Genomic DNA, 16,591 nt, shown 5'->3' with positions numbered 1-16,591 from the left:
CAAAAATGGGCCTCACCAACCTACCACTCTTGCGGGAGAAAGCCCGAAGTGCAAAGAAATCCGGCGAGTTTGAAGACAAGACTTTGGTGGATGCATAGAGAACTTAGGATCCGGTCATAGGTGTCGACCAATATCATTGTTATCATCGAAAAGTGTCCATAGTTTCTTCCATGCCAACCAGAAAGAAGATTTGGATCGATCTCAAAGTTCTCTTCAAAATCTTTGGGTTGTTATTTGTGAACAAGTGAATTGGTTTAACCAAAATAATGCCATAATGGAGAGGGCAAGCAAAAAAGAGAGGAAGAAGTCACACCGAAGAGCGGTGCTACCTCTTGAGCACTGCGTTGGTTTTCCCTTGAAGAGGAAAGAGTGATGCAGTAAAGTAGCGTAAGTATTTCCCTTAGTTTTTAAGAACCAAGGTATCAATCTAGTAGGAGAGCACGCTCGAGTCCCATGCACCTACACAAACAAATAAGAACCTCGCAACCAACGCAATAAAGGGGTTGTCAATCTCTTCACGATCACTTACGAGAGTGAGATCTGATAGATATGATAAGATAATATTTTTGGTATTTTTATGATAAAGAGAAATAAAGATGCAAAGTAAAATAAATGGCAAAGGAAATAACTAAGCATTGGAAGATTAATATGATGGAAGATAGACCCGGGGGCCATAGGTTTCACTGGTGGCTTCTCTCAAAAGCATAAGTATTACGGTGGGTAAACGAATTACTGTCGAGCAATTGATAGAATTGAGCATAGTTATGAGAATATCTAGGTATGATCATGTATATAGGCATCACGTCCGAGACAAGTAGACTGAAACGATTCTGCATCTACTACTATTACTCCACACATCGACCGCTATCCAGCATGCATCTAGAGTATTAAGTTCATAAGAACAGAGTAATGCTTTAAGGAAGATGACATGATGTAGAGGGATAAACTCATGCAATATGATGAAAACCCCATCTTTTTATCCTCGATGGCAACAATACAATACGTGTCGGTTCCCTTTCTGTCACTGGATCGAACACCGCAAGATTGAACCCAAAACTAAGCACTTCTCCTGTTGCAACCAAACCAAACTGATAATTTGAAGAGACTTGCAAAGATAAACCAATCATACATAAAAGAATTCAGAGGAGAATCAAATATTGTTCATAGATAATCTGGATCATAAACCCATAATTCATCGGATCTCGACAAACACACTGCAAAAGAAGATTACATTGAATAGATCTACAAGAAGATCGAGGAGAACTTTGTATTGAGATCCAAAGAGAGAGAAGAAGCTATCTAGCTAATAACTATGGACCCGTAGGTCTGAATTAAACTACTCACACATCATTGGAGAGACCATGGAGTTGATGTAGAGGCCCTCCGTGATCAATGCCCCCTCCAGTGGAGCTCCGGAAAAGGCCCCAAGATGGGATCTCTCGGGTACAGAAGGTTGCGGCGGTGGAATTAGGTTTTCGTGATGCTCCTGGATGTTTGGGGGGTATAAACCAATCATACTTATATAGGAGGAAGAAATACGTCGGTGGAGCCACGGGGGGCCCATGAGGGTGGAGGGCGCGCCCCCTGCCTCGTGGCCTCCTCCGTTGTTTCTTGGCGCCCACTCCAAGTCTCCTGGATCACGTTTTTTTAGAAAATCACGTTCCCGAAGGTTTCATTCCGTTTGGACTCCATTTGATATTCCTTTTATTCGAAACCCTAAAATAGGCAAAAAAACAACAATTTGGGTTGGGCCTCCGATTAGTAGGTTAGTCCCAAAAATGATATAAAAGTGTAAAGTAAAGCCCATTAACATCCAAAATAGATATATAATAGCATGGAGCAATCAAAAATTATAGATACGTTGGAGACGTATCAAGCGGCGTAGCAAAGTGCACTTGCGCTTCTAGTTCAGTCTATGCTCGACCCTATATGGCATATGCGATGTCCTTCATCCAAATCCAAATCTAGGAAGAGGTCCTATAGAGGCTTGAATACTTCAGGGCACATTTTTATGGGCAAAGTGGCAATGCAAAAAAAAATATCAATACTATCAGTCTAAGGAACATGCTTTGTCATTTGAAAGATAAGGTGATCTCGAGATCCCAGATCTCGACTCATAAACACCATGCTCATTTTTCTAATTGATATTCAAACTTCTTATCGAGTAAGAGGGGTGGCAAGATCTCCTATGTATGAACTGTGTGGGCTCTAAAACTATCTCTCAAGTTCACTAGAAAACCGATGATTGATACGTCTCCAACGTACCTATAATTTTTTATTGTTCCATGCTGTTATATTATCAATCTTGGATGTTTTATAATCATTTTATAGTCATTTTATATAATTTTTTGGTACTAACCTATTGACATAGTGCCAAGTGCCACTTGCTGTTTTTTCTATGTTTTTTACATCGCAGAAAATCAATATCAAATGGAGTCCAAATGCCACGAAACTTTACGGAGTATTTTTATGGGACAGAAGGAACAAAACGGGCCTTGGTTGCACCTAGGGGTGCCCCGAGGGAGGCACAACCCACCAGGGTGCGCTAGGAGGCCCAAGCGCGCCCTGGTGGGTTGTGCCCACCTCGGGTGCCCCCCGGACGGCCTCTTTGCTCTATAAATACCCCAATATTCCCAAAACCCTAGGGGAGTCGACGAAATATTCATCCAGCCGCCTCAGAGTCCAGAACCACCAGATCCAATCTAGATACCATCTCGGATGGGGTTCACCACCTCCATTGGTGCCTCTTCGATGATGCGTGAGTAGTTCTTTGTAGACCTTCGGGTCCGTAGTTAATAGCTAGATGGCTTCATCTCTCTCTCTCTCTCTCTCTCTCTCTCTCTCTCTTGATTCTCAATACAATGGTCTTTTGGAGATCCATATGATGTAACTCTTTTTGCGGTGTGTTTGTTGGGATATATGAACTTTGAGTTTATGATCAGATCTATCTTTTAATATCCATGAAAGTATTTGAGTTTCTTTGATCTCTTTTATGCATGATCTCTTATAGCCTCGTATTTCTTCTCCGGTATTTGGGTTTTGTTTGGCCAACTTGATCTATTTATCTTGCAATGGGAAGGGGTGCTTTGTAGTGGGTCTGATCTTACGGTGCTTGATCCCAGTGATAGAAAGAGAACCGACACGTATGTATCGTTGCTACTAAGGATAAAACGATGGGGTCTATCTCTACATAGATAGATCTTGTCTACATCATGTCATCGTTCTTATTGCATTACTTCGTTTCTCCATGAACTTAATACACTAGATGCATGCTGGATAGCGGTCGATGTGTGGAGTAATAGTAGTAGATGCAGGCAGGAGTCGGTCTACTAATCTTGGACGTGATGCCTATGTAATGATTATTGCCTGGATATCGTCATGAATATTTGAAGTTCTATCAATTGCCTAACAGTAATTTGTTCACCCACCGCTTTGCTATTTTTCTCGAGAGAAGCCACTAGTGAAACCTACGGCCCCCGGGTCTCTTTCTCATATTATTTGCCTTTGCGATCTACTTTTATTTGCTTTTATTTTCAGATCTATTAATCCAAAAATACAAAAATATTTTGTTGCACTTTATTTTATTTGCGATCTATTTATCCAATCTATTACAACTTTTTCCCGTTACGCACCAATTTCTGGCACCGCTACCCGAAAGGGATTGGCAACCCCTTTAACACGCCGGGTTGCGAGGATTTGTTATCTGTGTGCAGGGGCTGTTTACGTTGTGTTGCTTGGTTCTCCTACTGGTTCGATAACCTTGGTTTCATATCTGAGAGAAATACCTACCGCCGTTGTGCTGCATCATCCCTTCCTCTTTGGGGAATACCGACGTAGCTTCAAGCGACATCAGTGATTCACACTTTTTGGGTCCACTTGATGAACGTGAAGTGCTTTTCCTTTTCTCTGAAAACACTATAAAAATATGTGTCATACATAAGGTATTGGGAGGAAAGGTGGTTGGGCAATGCTCCTCTCTAAGACAAGTTTCTGTGATTGTTTCACATTGTTCGTAAAAAAACATGACACAGTTGCAGAAGTCCTACGTGTGTCCTCCCAAAGGTGGCATTCAAGTATGACCTAATTGGGATAACACTAGTGTTTTGGAATGCTCTGCATACGTGATTAACTTCCGTACATCTCGCACAAGGCTCAAACTCTTATTCAATGTGATGCCCAAAATAGTAAGAATTTTTTTAAAATTTTGTTCCACTAAAAGTTAAGATCCTCCTCCGGTATATCCTCAAAGGAATGGTTGAACAATTGGCAATTATATCCTCAAAGGAATGGTTGAACAATTGGAAATCTTACCAATCATAATTTGCATGGAGGCAAGGAATGTTGTCTTTATTACAAAGACGAAACAATTAAATATCTCTACTTTAAATGCAAACCCTCACACACCACGTGGCTTATCAGTCAGGTTGCTTCTAATTTTGCACCCAGTCTTCTCAAAGTGTCCATGTATATGTATGGTAGTTGGCTAGGGGGCATAAATATGAAACTTAGATTGTAGATCATGGTGGGTTAGTTGTACCGTGCTGGCCACTTTGGCTATATAGACACGACAAGGTAAATGGAAACTCTCTTTGTATGTGGATTCAGTGGGTATATGATGCATCTGATGCCTTTGAGTGGGGATCATCTCCCTGTTGGCGATCAATGATGAGTCTTTCCGCCAATCTTCGTCCAAACCCATCTTGTTCTGTGCGCACATATGTGTTCAACGTTCTTTGGCGCTTGTGCCACATTTCTTCCTATAGGTTAACATGACTGACAAAGAGGCAAAATGCATCATATTTTTATAGCTCATATGTTGCATATACTCATACTAAAAGTCCCCATGTTCCATTGAGCCACTTTTATGTCCATTGTGCATAATTACTAGTTCCATGCCTTTTAATGTGGGGATTGCATAATCCCTAATTTTTATTACATTCCATTTTTTGTGTGTTGGTGAGTTGGAACTCTCATAAACTTAGCACGTTGAATGCATCCATGTTGAAATTAAGCCAAAGAAGTTGCAAACGCTAGATGCAATGACTTTGGAGAGTTTGACAAATGGACAATACGCCCAAATTGAAGATCCAAGACCTGGACACTATGCGCATCATCCACACGAATTTCATGAGCCCAAGATCATGTCAATCAGAGTTTGGAAACTTTAAATTCCACCAGATGTTAAGATCTTCCTCTGGGATCTACGCAAATGAGTGGTTTTAGCAATTGACAATCTCGTGAATCATAATTTGCAAGGAATGTTACATTTGTTATAAATACCAAACGAGTAAACATCTCTTCTTTAAATGCAAATTCCCTCGCACCGCGTGACTTATAATCTAGGTTATTTTGTATCCTTCTCAAAGTGATCTAGTATATATGGTAGCTGGTTAGCGGGCATAAATACGAAATTTAGATCACAAATCTTGGTGGATTTGGCGGGCTACTTTGACTATACAGAAAATGCTGTGGTAAATGGATATTTTCTTTATCGATAAAATATGGTATTTACCCCGCAAAAAGATAAAATTTGGTATTTGGAATTTGGTGAACATATAACACATCCAACTCCTTGGAGTGGTGAGCTTCTCCCTCTTGGTGATGGACGACGAGTCTCCTACCAATTTTGGTGCAACCCCATCTTGTTTCATGCATACATACGTCGTCAACAATTCTTTGGCGCTTGTGCCACATTCATCATCTAGGTCAAGATAGGTCAAGATGGCTGACGTGGGCTCTCTCACCGTATCTCCGGACCATATACGCAATCCTCGGCATCAAGATGTCGGCACCCGGGACGGTGTAGCGTGGCAACGAGTTCTTCCTCGTGTTTGGATTATGCGAGTATATTACGTATCCGATGCCTTAGAGTCGTGATCGACGACAAGCCTCTTTCGACCAACTTCCGTCCAACCCCATTTTGCTTTTGTGCGTGCACAAGTCTTCAACGCTCTTTGGTGCTTGCGCCACATTATTCCTCAAGGTCGACACGGCCGCCGTGGAGGCAACCAGTGGCGGTGCCAGAACTATAAGCCTGTGATGTCAACTATAATTCTTCTTTAAACCTTGTGGTATTTCTGAATTTATCCATGGAATTTTAATTGTATATTTAAAAGGTTAGGATCAAATGTTGTGTAGTCAATTGACTACACAGCCATAGTGTGGCTTCGCCACTGGAGGCAAGACGACAAGGCTCCCTCGTCGTTTCTCCAGACCATATACAATGTCCTCGGCACCCGAGACGGCGTAGCGTGGCAAGGAGTTCTTCAACGACACTTGGCCGACCCCTTTGGCCATACAAGGAATGGTGCGATAAATGGAAGCTCTCATCATGTTTGGATTATGCGAGTGTATGACGTATCCCACGCCTTAGAGTCGTGATCGACGGCGACTCTGTTTCGAACAACTTTCATCCAACCTCATTTTCTTTGTGCGCGCACAAGTCTTCAACATTCTTTGGCGCTTGTGCCACATCCTTCCTCTATGTCAACACAACCGCCGTGGAGGCAACACGACAAGGCTCCCTCGCCGTTTCTCGTGACCATACACGCATCGTCTGCATCATGACGTCATCCACGATGCGGTGGCGTGGTGAGGCAAGGCGGTCTTCGGCGTCAACATTGTCAACGGCGACCCCTTCCTCACGGCACATGATCCGCCCCAACCAAGGTGCAGAAAAGCGTGCGGGCAACCGAGCCCGTCTCTGCCCTTGTCCTTCCAAATTTCATTGGGGCGTGCTAGGCATCGGCCGGCGGATCTTTTAAAAAGATCCGCCGCCTCGCGAGCCATCAAATCTGGTATACTCCCGTGTTAATGGTCATTCTTCACTATTTCCACTTTTGCAACATAGATTCTGTTGCGGAAGTTTTTGCAACAGATGGCATGTTGCAGAAAACATTTGTAACAAAGGTTGTGTTACAATTTTTTTTTGCAACAAAGATAATATTGTAGACTTTTTTCGCAACATAGATTATGTTGCAGAATTTTTTTTGTCCGATAGATTATGTTGCAGAATTTTTTTTGTCCGCATCGTCGCATCGGCGTGTTGCACTACAACATTCCCCATGTTTCAGAAACATGGGTGAAGTTGCAAAAATCATAAAACATACATGAGACTAATCCACATGTGGTTGGCTCTCAAGGCAGTGTTGCCACTGCAACATTCCCCATGTTTCAGAAACATGAAGGAAGTTACAAAAATCATAAGACATATGGTGAATCCCTGACCGGACTCCCGGACCGCACCGCGCTACACCCACTCCACCCCACCCCACACCACCAGATAGTCAAACCATGTTGAGTCCATCCTGGACCCGTTTACCCCTCAGATAGAGATAGGGACTGCCACGGCGTCGCGTGTCCCCGCTCGCCAAGCCACCGCGCCCGTGCACGGCGCGACACAACGCGCCGCGAGCCCACCGCCCGCACGCATCCGCCCGAACCCCGCCGGCCTCGCCCCGGCTGGCACGCGCGCTCGGCCCAGGCCCAGGCCCAGACGCGCACGCGCACGCGCACGGGAACCGGGCGGAAACCCGAGCAGATACGCAGCCGGCCGGGGCCTACCCCATCCCTCTCCTCTCTCTCTCTCCCAAGTCCCAATCATTGCCCTTCCCCACACCCCACCCCACCCCCGCCCGAGCGGAAGCAAAGCAACCCCGCAACCAGAAAGCAACGATATCCCTCGCCCGCCGCCGCCGCCCGCCGCGGTCGCCCCGGGCCGGACGGAGCAGCGACGACCCCACCCCGCCGACGACCGATCGCCGTGATGGCGGCGCGCGGGCTGCGGGGCGTCCGCGACGACCTGTCGGAGCTGGGCCGCCACCTGCTCGACATCGCCTGCTTCCTCCACCCGCTGCTCAACCCGGCGCACACCGACTCGCCGCCCTCCACCCCGACCCATACCCACGCGCACCGCCGCCGCTCCCCGTCCCCGCGCCCCGCGACGCCGCCCTCCCCGCCCGCCTCCATCCTCGCCGGCATCCTCGCCGACCTCGCCGAGATCGGCGGCTCCTTCCGCGTCGGCTTCTCCGGCCGGGCCGCCCCCGACCGCCAGCCGCCGCCGGCCCGGGCCACGCTCCCCAGCCCGGTCGACTCCCCGCCCCACGCCGCCTCCGCTGCAGGCGTCGCCGATGGCATCCTCGGGGCGGCCCGCGCCCTCGCCGCCAGGCCCGAGGCCTGGATTGACTTCCCCATGCTCGCGATAGACGAGAGTAAGGCCCTCCCCCCTCGACTCTCGTGCGATTCGTTGCTGATTGTATTTGTTGCCGCCAATTTCGCCGGCTCACCACTGATGGGGCGGTTCTGTGCTATATATGGAAGTCAGTTAAGGGGAGATAGATTTAATGTTTGTTGGTTTGAGAGCCGTCGGATTTAGCACTGCGATTGCACTCCTGAAATCGGAAGGGATGGGGGCGAACTCCAATCAGGAAGATCAGAGTTTAGTACTGCTGCATAGTTCTGGTCTTCTCAGTGTAGTCGATGTAGAGTTACCCTATCTTGTTTTCATGCTCTTGCTGCTAAGCTATTGCTCCTATGATCTGAATAGCTTAAGATTGACATGATGCCCATACCGTAACTCTTGAAACATTGAGTATGTCGGTTAGTAGTACCGCCTTGAGTTGTTTCGCATAGCTCCTCGTTGGTAGAATCTTTTACAGATGTTGCTTTGCTGCGGTGTGAAACTATTCTTCGCATTTAGATGCATGATGTTGTGGTTTCTACTACTTTGCAGATGCTACAATCTCTGATGTAGAGAGAGATCATATGGAAGTCATTGAAAAGCTTGTCCCTGATTTAGCATCTCTGCGGGCTACGCTCTGCCCTTCTTACATGGATGAAGATGCATTCTGGAAGATATACTTCAAATTACTTGAGTCAAGCCTGAGTGAACATACTTCAGAGGTGTGTTAGGACATATGATATTATGATTCTTATGCATTGTTCCCTGCTAATCTAATATCTGTTGTAGAACTAATTTTTATGCTAGTTTCAGTTTGAATTGTTTCTAGTTTTGAACTAAGAACATGTTATTACTGCATGGTCTGCAGTCAAATAGAGCTGGAAGAATGTTCAACCACTTTTCCTTTTTAGTTAACTTTATTGTTGTTGCTATTGTTGGCAGTAGATGAACATATTTCTATGCATTTTTAAGCTGACATAAACAAGATTGGGTATGTATTGATGACAGTGAATGCATCATTGCATCATATTTTGAGAAGAAGAAAAATCTCCACCTCATTCAACAAATAAATACTACTCCCTCCGTCCCATAATATAAGACGTTTTTTAACATTAGTGTAGTGTTAAAAACTGTCTTACATTATGGGACGGAGGGAGTAGAATTTATCCTGGGAATCAAATAAAAAGTGGTTACTGAATAGTGACAATGCGAGGTACTCCATGAACCACATATATAGGATATAGTTTAGTTGCTAGCAGGATGGGTAATGTGTACTGAGGTTGGCAATTTGGAATCCCCTTCATTAATGAGACAGTGACGCTCACTAATCCATAATCAATGCATGTGTATTCAATACTTTTTAATTTGAATGCAATAGTTTTAGGACTCGGTATTAGTTTATTTTCCATATATAGGTGAACTATACCAACATTTTACCTGAACTATTGCTGTAATAATTGGTACTCCCTCCGTTTCTTTTTACTCCGCATATTAGTTATGTTTGAAGTATTATTGACATTCACAATACAAATTCAATATCAATAGATCCGTCATGAAATATATTTTCATATTATATTTATTTGTGATTGTAGATGTTTATATTTTTTAATATAAGTTTGGTCAACTTTGAAGAGTTTGACTTTTGAAAAATCTAATACGCGGAGTAAAAAGAAACAGAGGGAGTACCAATAAATTAACTAGAACTTGTATTTTGGCTGTTGGTAGGTCTCAGAGAGCTCACTTAAATGATGTCTTATTAGCCAGCACGTACTGTTATCTCTTTAGTAGCAGTATGCCAGTGTAATCTGCATTAGTATTAGAGGTTCTCTTGAATGATTGGTGGTTTTATGCCATGTTTTTATCCTCTCGTGTCATTCTTCTCTTTGTTACCTTAGTATTAGACTGAAGTCGTGAAGATAAAGAAACAATAATAATGCGCTGAGCTGTGTTTTTGGATATATGCTAATTGCATTACTTACCAGTCTTATCAAATTATATTTTCAGGAAGATACCCAGAGTGTGCAAGTTTCTGTGCATCGTGTAAATGAGATAGAGTCTCCACCTCATGTCTGTGAGATAGAAAGCGAGAAAGGCACTCAAGAGGGCTACCAATCTTCAGGGAGCCATGCTTTAACCAAAACACGATCCGAGCAAAGCATGGACCAGTGGGTGTTTGCGAAGTCAAAGTCGGAGCAGAGCATGGATCAGTGGTCCGAAATACCTTCAGACGTAGAATCCTTTAGAGAAGGTCATAAAAGGTACTTCAGCAGCGAAGCTGAGGAGATGAGCGACGTCGACAACTCCAATGTGCTCGTCATGGACAAATACATGGACTCGCTCCTGCCGGACCGGAGAAGCCTCCCGTACGCCAGCTCCTCCGTGAGAAGCGACTCGGTAAGAAGGAAGCCCGCCGCCTCCTCCCCCGACTACAGCCGCCGGCCTCCGCAGCCCACCCCGCCCGCATCGCTGTCGAAGAAGGAATCATGGGATCTCATTCAGGATTCGGAGTTTGAGATACTGGACAGCTAGCAATAATAAGAGGTCTTTGATTGATCTCCATGGCTTCGTTAATTTTCTTCATTGCCCTACTACCCTTCACCTGGTTTGTAAATGGCGGCCTTACAGGTGGTGCCAGTGATGGTTGGAAAAGATCTTGTCAGTCAGTCAGTCAGTAATAATATCGTGTGCATATATATGTCCTCTCATCCCACTTGCTGTAACATAAGGAATTTGTGATGGATCTGGCAAGTGTGAGGCCTGGATATTGGCCTCCCTGCTGCAGAAAATTTATGTTGCATACTGTTTTTTATGTCTCGGCTTTTCTGTTGGGCTTGTGAGAATTCTTAAGTTCGGAAATAGGGAAACTGGGGAGAGTTGCTCATGTAGTTGGTTTGCAGTCGAGATTTTTCTTTACGACGTGTAAAAGAGGGCAGGGTGTTTTCATAACAAAAGAGAGCCAACCCAAGAGACCCTTCCTATATACTCCGATTCAAATGGACTATAACATACGAATATATATAGACATATTTTAGAGTGTAGATTCACTCATTTTGCTCCGTATGTAATCACTTGTCAAAATCTCTAGAAAGACAAATATTCGGAGAGAGTATTTCCTTGAAAAAAATATAAGGAAATCGGGTAGAAAATCTGAGCCTGAAAGACAGCATCTAGACAAACTATGTGAAAAAAACTGCGAAACTGAGTCAACTCCAACGCGCTGGCTTTTTGTTCTTTTTATTCGTTTAAGTCGGCCAAGACAAGTGTGTCTGTTCTTTTAGTGTGTGTCTCCCCAACGTGGCCGACACATCCCAAATTTGTGGATGAAAGAAAAACTGTCAGATTAAAAATAGAAAAAAATATGAACTTACTACTTAAAATGTTGGCCAAAGTCCACTTACATTAATAATAACTTAAACTAAAAACATATAAAACATTAAAAAAAAGGGCCGCTACAGGCGCGGACGGATCTAGGGCAGCGCATCTAGGCTTCATCGTCCTTGTCCTCGTTCATAAGGTTGACGTATTCTCACGCTCGTGCCCACGGGAATGCTTGCTGAAAGGCAGCAAGCGCCGCTGTCTGGTGGGCCGCGTCAGGTGCCTGCTACTGTGGTAGGACTGTCGCAAGCTGGGCCGCCTCCTCCTCGAGCTTGCGGCTCTTTGCCTCCTCGTTGCGCTTCACCCGCATCAGCCGCTCCCCATGCGCCTGCTCTATCGCCAGCACCCGCGCCTGTGCCTCCCACCCTAGGAGGTGTTGGCACTCCTCCTTCGTCACGCCCAGAAAAACAGGCAATCACTACACGTAGATCGACAGATTGGTCATCCACCGGTACGTCGGTACCTAGGCCAGTTCGTCGGCCGCGGATGGTGGTGGTGGTGGTGGCTTGTAGGCCTCCATGCCTGGCGCGGGTGGTGGTGGCTTGTAGGCCTCCACGCCTAGCGCAAGTGGTGGTGGCGGCAACTGATGAAGCTATGTATCTGGGGTAGGGTCATGGATCTATCCAACATACCCTCCCCAAGGATATCTCTACAAAGAATTAGAAGCGGTCAAAGAGAAACCATCATTCACTCGACCATAAAGATGTGTTCACTCGACCACCTTGAAGACACTCGACCACCAGAAGACGAGAAGCCCTTCACTCCGCAACGGTCGGGGTTTAAGTCACAGCTTTATGGACATTTATAGCACTTTACTTCGGACGTTACCAGTAACGCTCCTCCTTTATGAACATTGAACCCTGTGTAACAGAGGGGAGCTGGGGTCCTAGCGCACTCTATATAAGCCACCCCCTCCTCTGGGACAAGGGTTCGCACTTTCTGTAATTCACACGCATATATCCAGTCGACCGCCTCCGGGCTCCGAGACGTAGGGCTGTTACTTCCTCCGAGAAGGGCCTGAACTCGTAAAACTCGCGTGTACAACTCCTCCATAGCTAGGATCTTGCCTCTACATTCCTACCCCCCTATTCTACTGGCAGGCTTAGAACCACGACAGTTGGCGCCCACCGTGGGGCAGGTGTCTTAGCGACTTGTTGGAGAAGTTGCAATTTTTCCAATCCCCTTCATCATGGTTTCAGGCGGAGGTTTGGCTGAGGGCCACGAGATCCGTCTCGGCGCGCTCGTGTTTGTCGTCGACGACTCCGCTTGGCTTCAGGAGGCTCCACTCGACGTCGACGCGCTCCCCGCCCGCCGGGCGACACACTTTCGCACGTGCGTCCGCGGCGTTCTCCTGCGGCAGCCGTCGACCCAGTATCGGTCGGCTCCAGCGGCTTCCCCCCTCCCTGCGGCCCGCCGGAGCAAACGCTCCGGTCGGTCGAGACTTCAGCGGTGGGTGAGGCATGCGGTGGCCCGCCAGTCGGCCACCCCTCAAGTCGCGGCGATCGAGCCCGACGAAACTCTCTACGGCATGTTCGATCTGTCGACTGGCTCCGTAGAGACCGTATCCGAGTGCGACAGCAGCGACCCAGCGGCTGAAGTTTTGATGGTCAATGGACCACGCAGTCCTCCTGGCTTCACCCGTGAAGACAGAGGCGACGGGAATGGCGATCCGTCGCGTGTTCATGAAGAATACCGCCCCGAACCCCTCTCTTCGCAGCAGAGGGAGGAACTTCGCCGCCGGAACATGGATGCACTACATACTCCTATAGTTGGAGAAACCCTTGAGGCCCAGGCCTTGGAGCAGGCGCGCTTGGCCAACTTGGTTGAGCGCACTGGACTGGAGAACCTCCAGCGCGCACTCGACAATCGCGCTCGGCAGCGTGCTCCTGAATCCAGTCAACGCCAACTTTTTCCACCTCCGACTCAAGTATACCGAACCCCGATCCAGAATTTAGCAGCGGCTGCCTAGATAGCAGAGTCGATCCAACCTTCCCAGTCAGAAGTTGGCCGAGGTCTGGTGCAGATTCGAGCCTTGCTCCGGGCGGCGGGGGAACAAAATACGGTCGTATCTCAGTCGCGGAATAGGATCCATAGCAGATCCGTGGTTGCAGACACAGTTCAGTCGGCCCATAGCCCAAGATCGCCCCCGAGGCGTGAGGGACGTGGGGATCAACGAGAACAGTACAGAAACCGTGAGCAGTATGATCACCGAGTCGATCGCGATGATCGTCGTCGAGTGCCCACGCCTCCCCCAAGGAGTGGGTCGTACGTGCCTCGGCAACATGAAGACAGACGCCCTCACAGTGTTGGGCGAGGTATTCCAGTCGACCCCAGGGAGCCAGGCTTTGATGCGAGATCTATTCTTGTTCAGGGCTTGGTCGACAGAAACAGAGCTCACTGAGAGGACCATGACAGGGATCTACAAACCAGCAACATGGTGCATGTCTCAGGTCCAGAGTGCTTCAGAAGAGCTATCAGAGCTGCGGTGATTCCCCCCAACTTCAGGTTGACGACTGGAGTTAGTAAGTTCACTGGTGAGTCCAAGCCTGACACTTGGCTTGAAGACTACCGAGTGGCCGTCCAGATTGGTGGCGGCAATGATGAAGTGGCCATGAAACACCTTCCTCTAATGTTGGAGGGCTCGGCTAGAGCATGGCTGAATCAGTTGGCGCCTGGCAGTATTTATACTTGGGAAGATCTCGCCCGAGTGTTTGTCAGAACATTCGAGGGCACTTGCAAACGGCCAGCAGGTTTGACAGAATTACAGTGTTGTGTTCAGAAACCGAATGAAACTTTGAGGGATTATATCCAGAGATGGATCACCCTACACCACACAGTAGAGGATGTGTCTGATCATCAGGCAATTTGTGCCTTTAAGGAAGGTGTCAGGTATTGGGAGTTGAATCTGAAATTCGGTCGGATAGGAAATATGACTCTGACTCGGATGATGGAGATTGCCACCAAGTATGCCAATGGTGAAGAAGAAGAACGACTCCGGAGTGGCAAGCACAAAGCAGTCGCCTACGAAGCCGGAGGAGGAAACTCCGGTCGGAAATAGAAGTGCAAGGCCGAGCCAGCTGCTCCTGGTGAAGCCTTGGCTGTGGTTCAAGGAAAGTTCAAGGGGAAGCCCAAAGGGCCGTGGAACCCCAAGAAAGTAAAAGATCAAGATGGAAATGATGTGTTGGATCTGCCATGCCACATCCACACCAAAAAAGATGAAGAGGGTAATTTCATTTACCTGAAGCACACCACTCGGCAGTGTCGGCTCCTAATCCAGCAATTCCGAGAGAAACAGCCCAAGGAAAAGGAGAAGGAAGCAGACAAGGCTGGATATGAGGAAGGGGACGATGATGGTTATCCCCATGTGAATTCCACTCTGATGATTTTTGCTGACGTTGAGAGCAAAAGTCGATTGGAAGTAATCAACAGAGAAGTGAACATGGTCGCTCCGGTGACACCCAGTTACTTGAAGTGGTCACAAACTGCCATTACATTTGACCAGTCTGATCATCCAGCACACATAGCCACCCCTGGGAGGCAAGCACTGGTGGTCGACCCGGTGGTCGAAGGCACTCGACTGACAAAGGTCCTGATGGACGGTGGCAGTGGCCTGAACATACTGTATGTAGAGACGTTGAAGGGAATGGGCATTCTGATGTCCAGACTCAGTGAAAGCAATATGAGTTTCCATGGGGTCATTCCAGGCAAGAAGGCTGCATCCCTCGGTCAGATTGCTCTCGACGTGGTTTTCGGTGATTCCAAAAATTACCGCAAAGAAAAGTTGACATTTAAAGTTGTGGATTTCCAGAGTGCCTATCATACCATTCTGGGCAGGCCAACTTATGCACGTTTTATGGCTCGACCATGTTATGTGTACCTCAAATTGAAGATGTCTGGTCCCAAAGGGGTGATCACTATCTCTGGTAATCGAAAGAAGGCAGAAGAGTGCTTCCAGAAGGGCTCAAAGATCGTCGATGCTCAGATGGCCATGGTAGAATTGCAAGAATACCAGAAAAATGCAGATTCGAGTGATTTGTTGCGAGCCAAGAAGCCAGCCACAGATTCAGCATTCCAGTCGTCTGGTGAAACGAAGTCGATTCACATTCCCCGACAGACCCCAATGCTGCTCCGACTCACATTTCAACCACACTCGACTCCAAATAGGAAGCGCTCATCTAGTTCCTCCGTGAGAAATGGGACATCTTTGCATGGAAGCCTTCTGATATGCCGGGTGTTCCCAGGGGACTGGGTTAGCATCGTTTCCGAGTCGACCCAAAAGTGAAACCAGTCAAAGAACATCTTCGACGGTCCGCCGTACAGAAGAGAAAGGCAATCGGTGAAGAGGTGGCTCGGCTTTTGGCAGCTGAGTTTATCCGAGAGATTTATCACTCCGAGTGGTTAGCCAATGTTGTCATGGTCCCAAAGAAGGATGACTCACTTCGCATGTGCATTGATTTCAAGCATATCAATCGGGTACTCCGAAAGATCACTTTCCTCTCCCTCGCATCGACCAGATAGTCGACTCGACTGCAGGGTGCGAGCGTTTGTCCTTTTTGGACGCCTACTCCGGGTACCACCAGATCCGTCTGTACGGACCCGATGAGATAAAGACAGCTTTTATCACCCTGTTTGGGTGCTTCTGTTATGTCATAATGCCATTCGGTTTGAAGAACGCTGGAGCCACATTCATGCGGATGATTCAGAAGTGCCCACTCACTCAGATCAGTCGGAATGTGGAAGCATACATGGATGACATTGTGGTCAAGTCACGTAAAGGTTCCGACCTACTGACTGACCTTGCTGAAACCTTTGCCAGCCTCAAAAGGTATAATATCAAGCTCAATCCATCAAAGTGCACGTTTGGAGTTCCGGGCGGAAAATTACTCGGTTTCCTCGTTTCCGAACGAGGGGTCGATGCTAACCCAGAGAAAGTGGGTGCTATACTCCGAATGAAACGCCCTGTGTGTGTGCATGATGTCCAGAAGCTTACTGGTTGCTTGGCCGCCCTTAGTCGATTCATTTCTCGCCTCGGTGAAA

At 47.1% G+C, this 16,591-nt stretch overlaps 1 protein-coding gene across 1 annotated transcript; it reads left to right on the top strand.

Moving 5' to 3' along the window:
• Positions 1-7,587: 7,587 nt before the first annotated feature.
• LOC123150630 (uncharacterized) lies at positions 7,588-10,988 on the top strand. Its single transcript, XM_044570468.1, has 3 exons — positions 7,588-8,210; positions 8,732-8,901; positions 10,184-10,988. The coding sequence occupies exons 1-3, from the start codon at positions 7,766-7,768 to the stop codon at positions 10,706-10,708; spliced, it is 1,140 nt and encodes a 379-aa protein (XP_044426403.1). The 5' UTR covers positions 7,588-7,765; the 3' UTR covers positions 10,709-10,988.
• The last annotated feature ends 5,603 nt before the right edge of the window (positions 10,989-16,591 follow it).

The sequence above is a fragment of the Triticum aestivum genome, chromosome 7A (assembly GCF_018294505.1).
Source record: "Triticum aestivum cultivar Chinese Spring chromosome 7A, IWGSC CS RefSeq v2.1, whole genome shotgun sequence".
Taxonomy (NCBI): Eukaryota; Viridiplantae; Streptophyta; class Magnoliopsida; order Poales; family Poaceae; genus Triticum; species Triticum aestivum.
The sequence above is the reverse complement of the archived record's forward strand: the minus strand, read 5'-3'. Positions and strand labels throughout refer to the sequence as shown.

Coding starts and splice junctions, on each gene's coding strand:
- LOC123150630 (XM_044570468.1), top strand. CDS start 7,766: ATGGCGGCGCGCGGGCTGCGGGGCGTCCGCGACGACCTGTCGGAGCTG. Junction 8,211..8,731: donor CATGCTCGCGATAGACGAGA/GTAAGGCCCTCC, acceptor ACTACTTTGCAG/ATGCTACAATCTCTGATGTA. Junction 8,902..10,183: donor TGAGTGAACATACTTCAGAG/GTGTGTTAGGAC, acceptor TTATATTTTCAG/GAAGATACCCAGAGTGTGCA.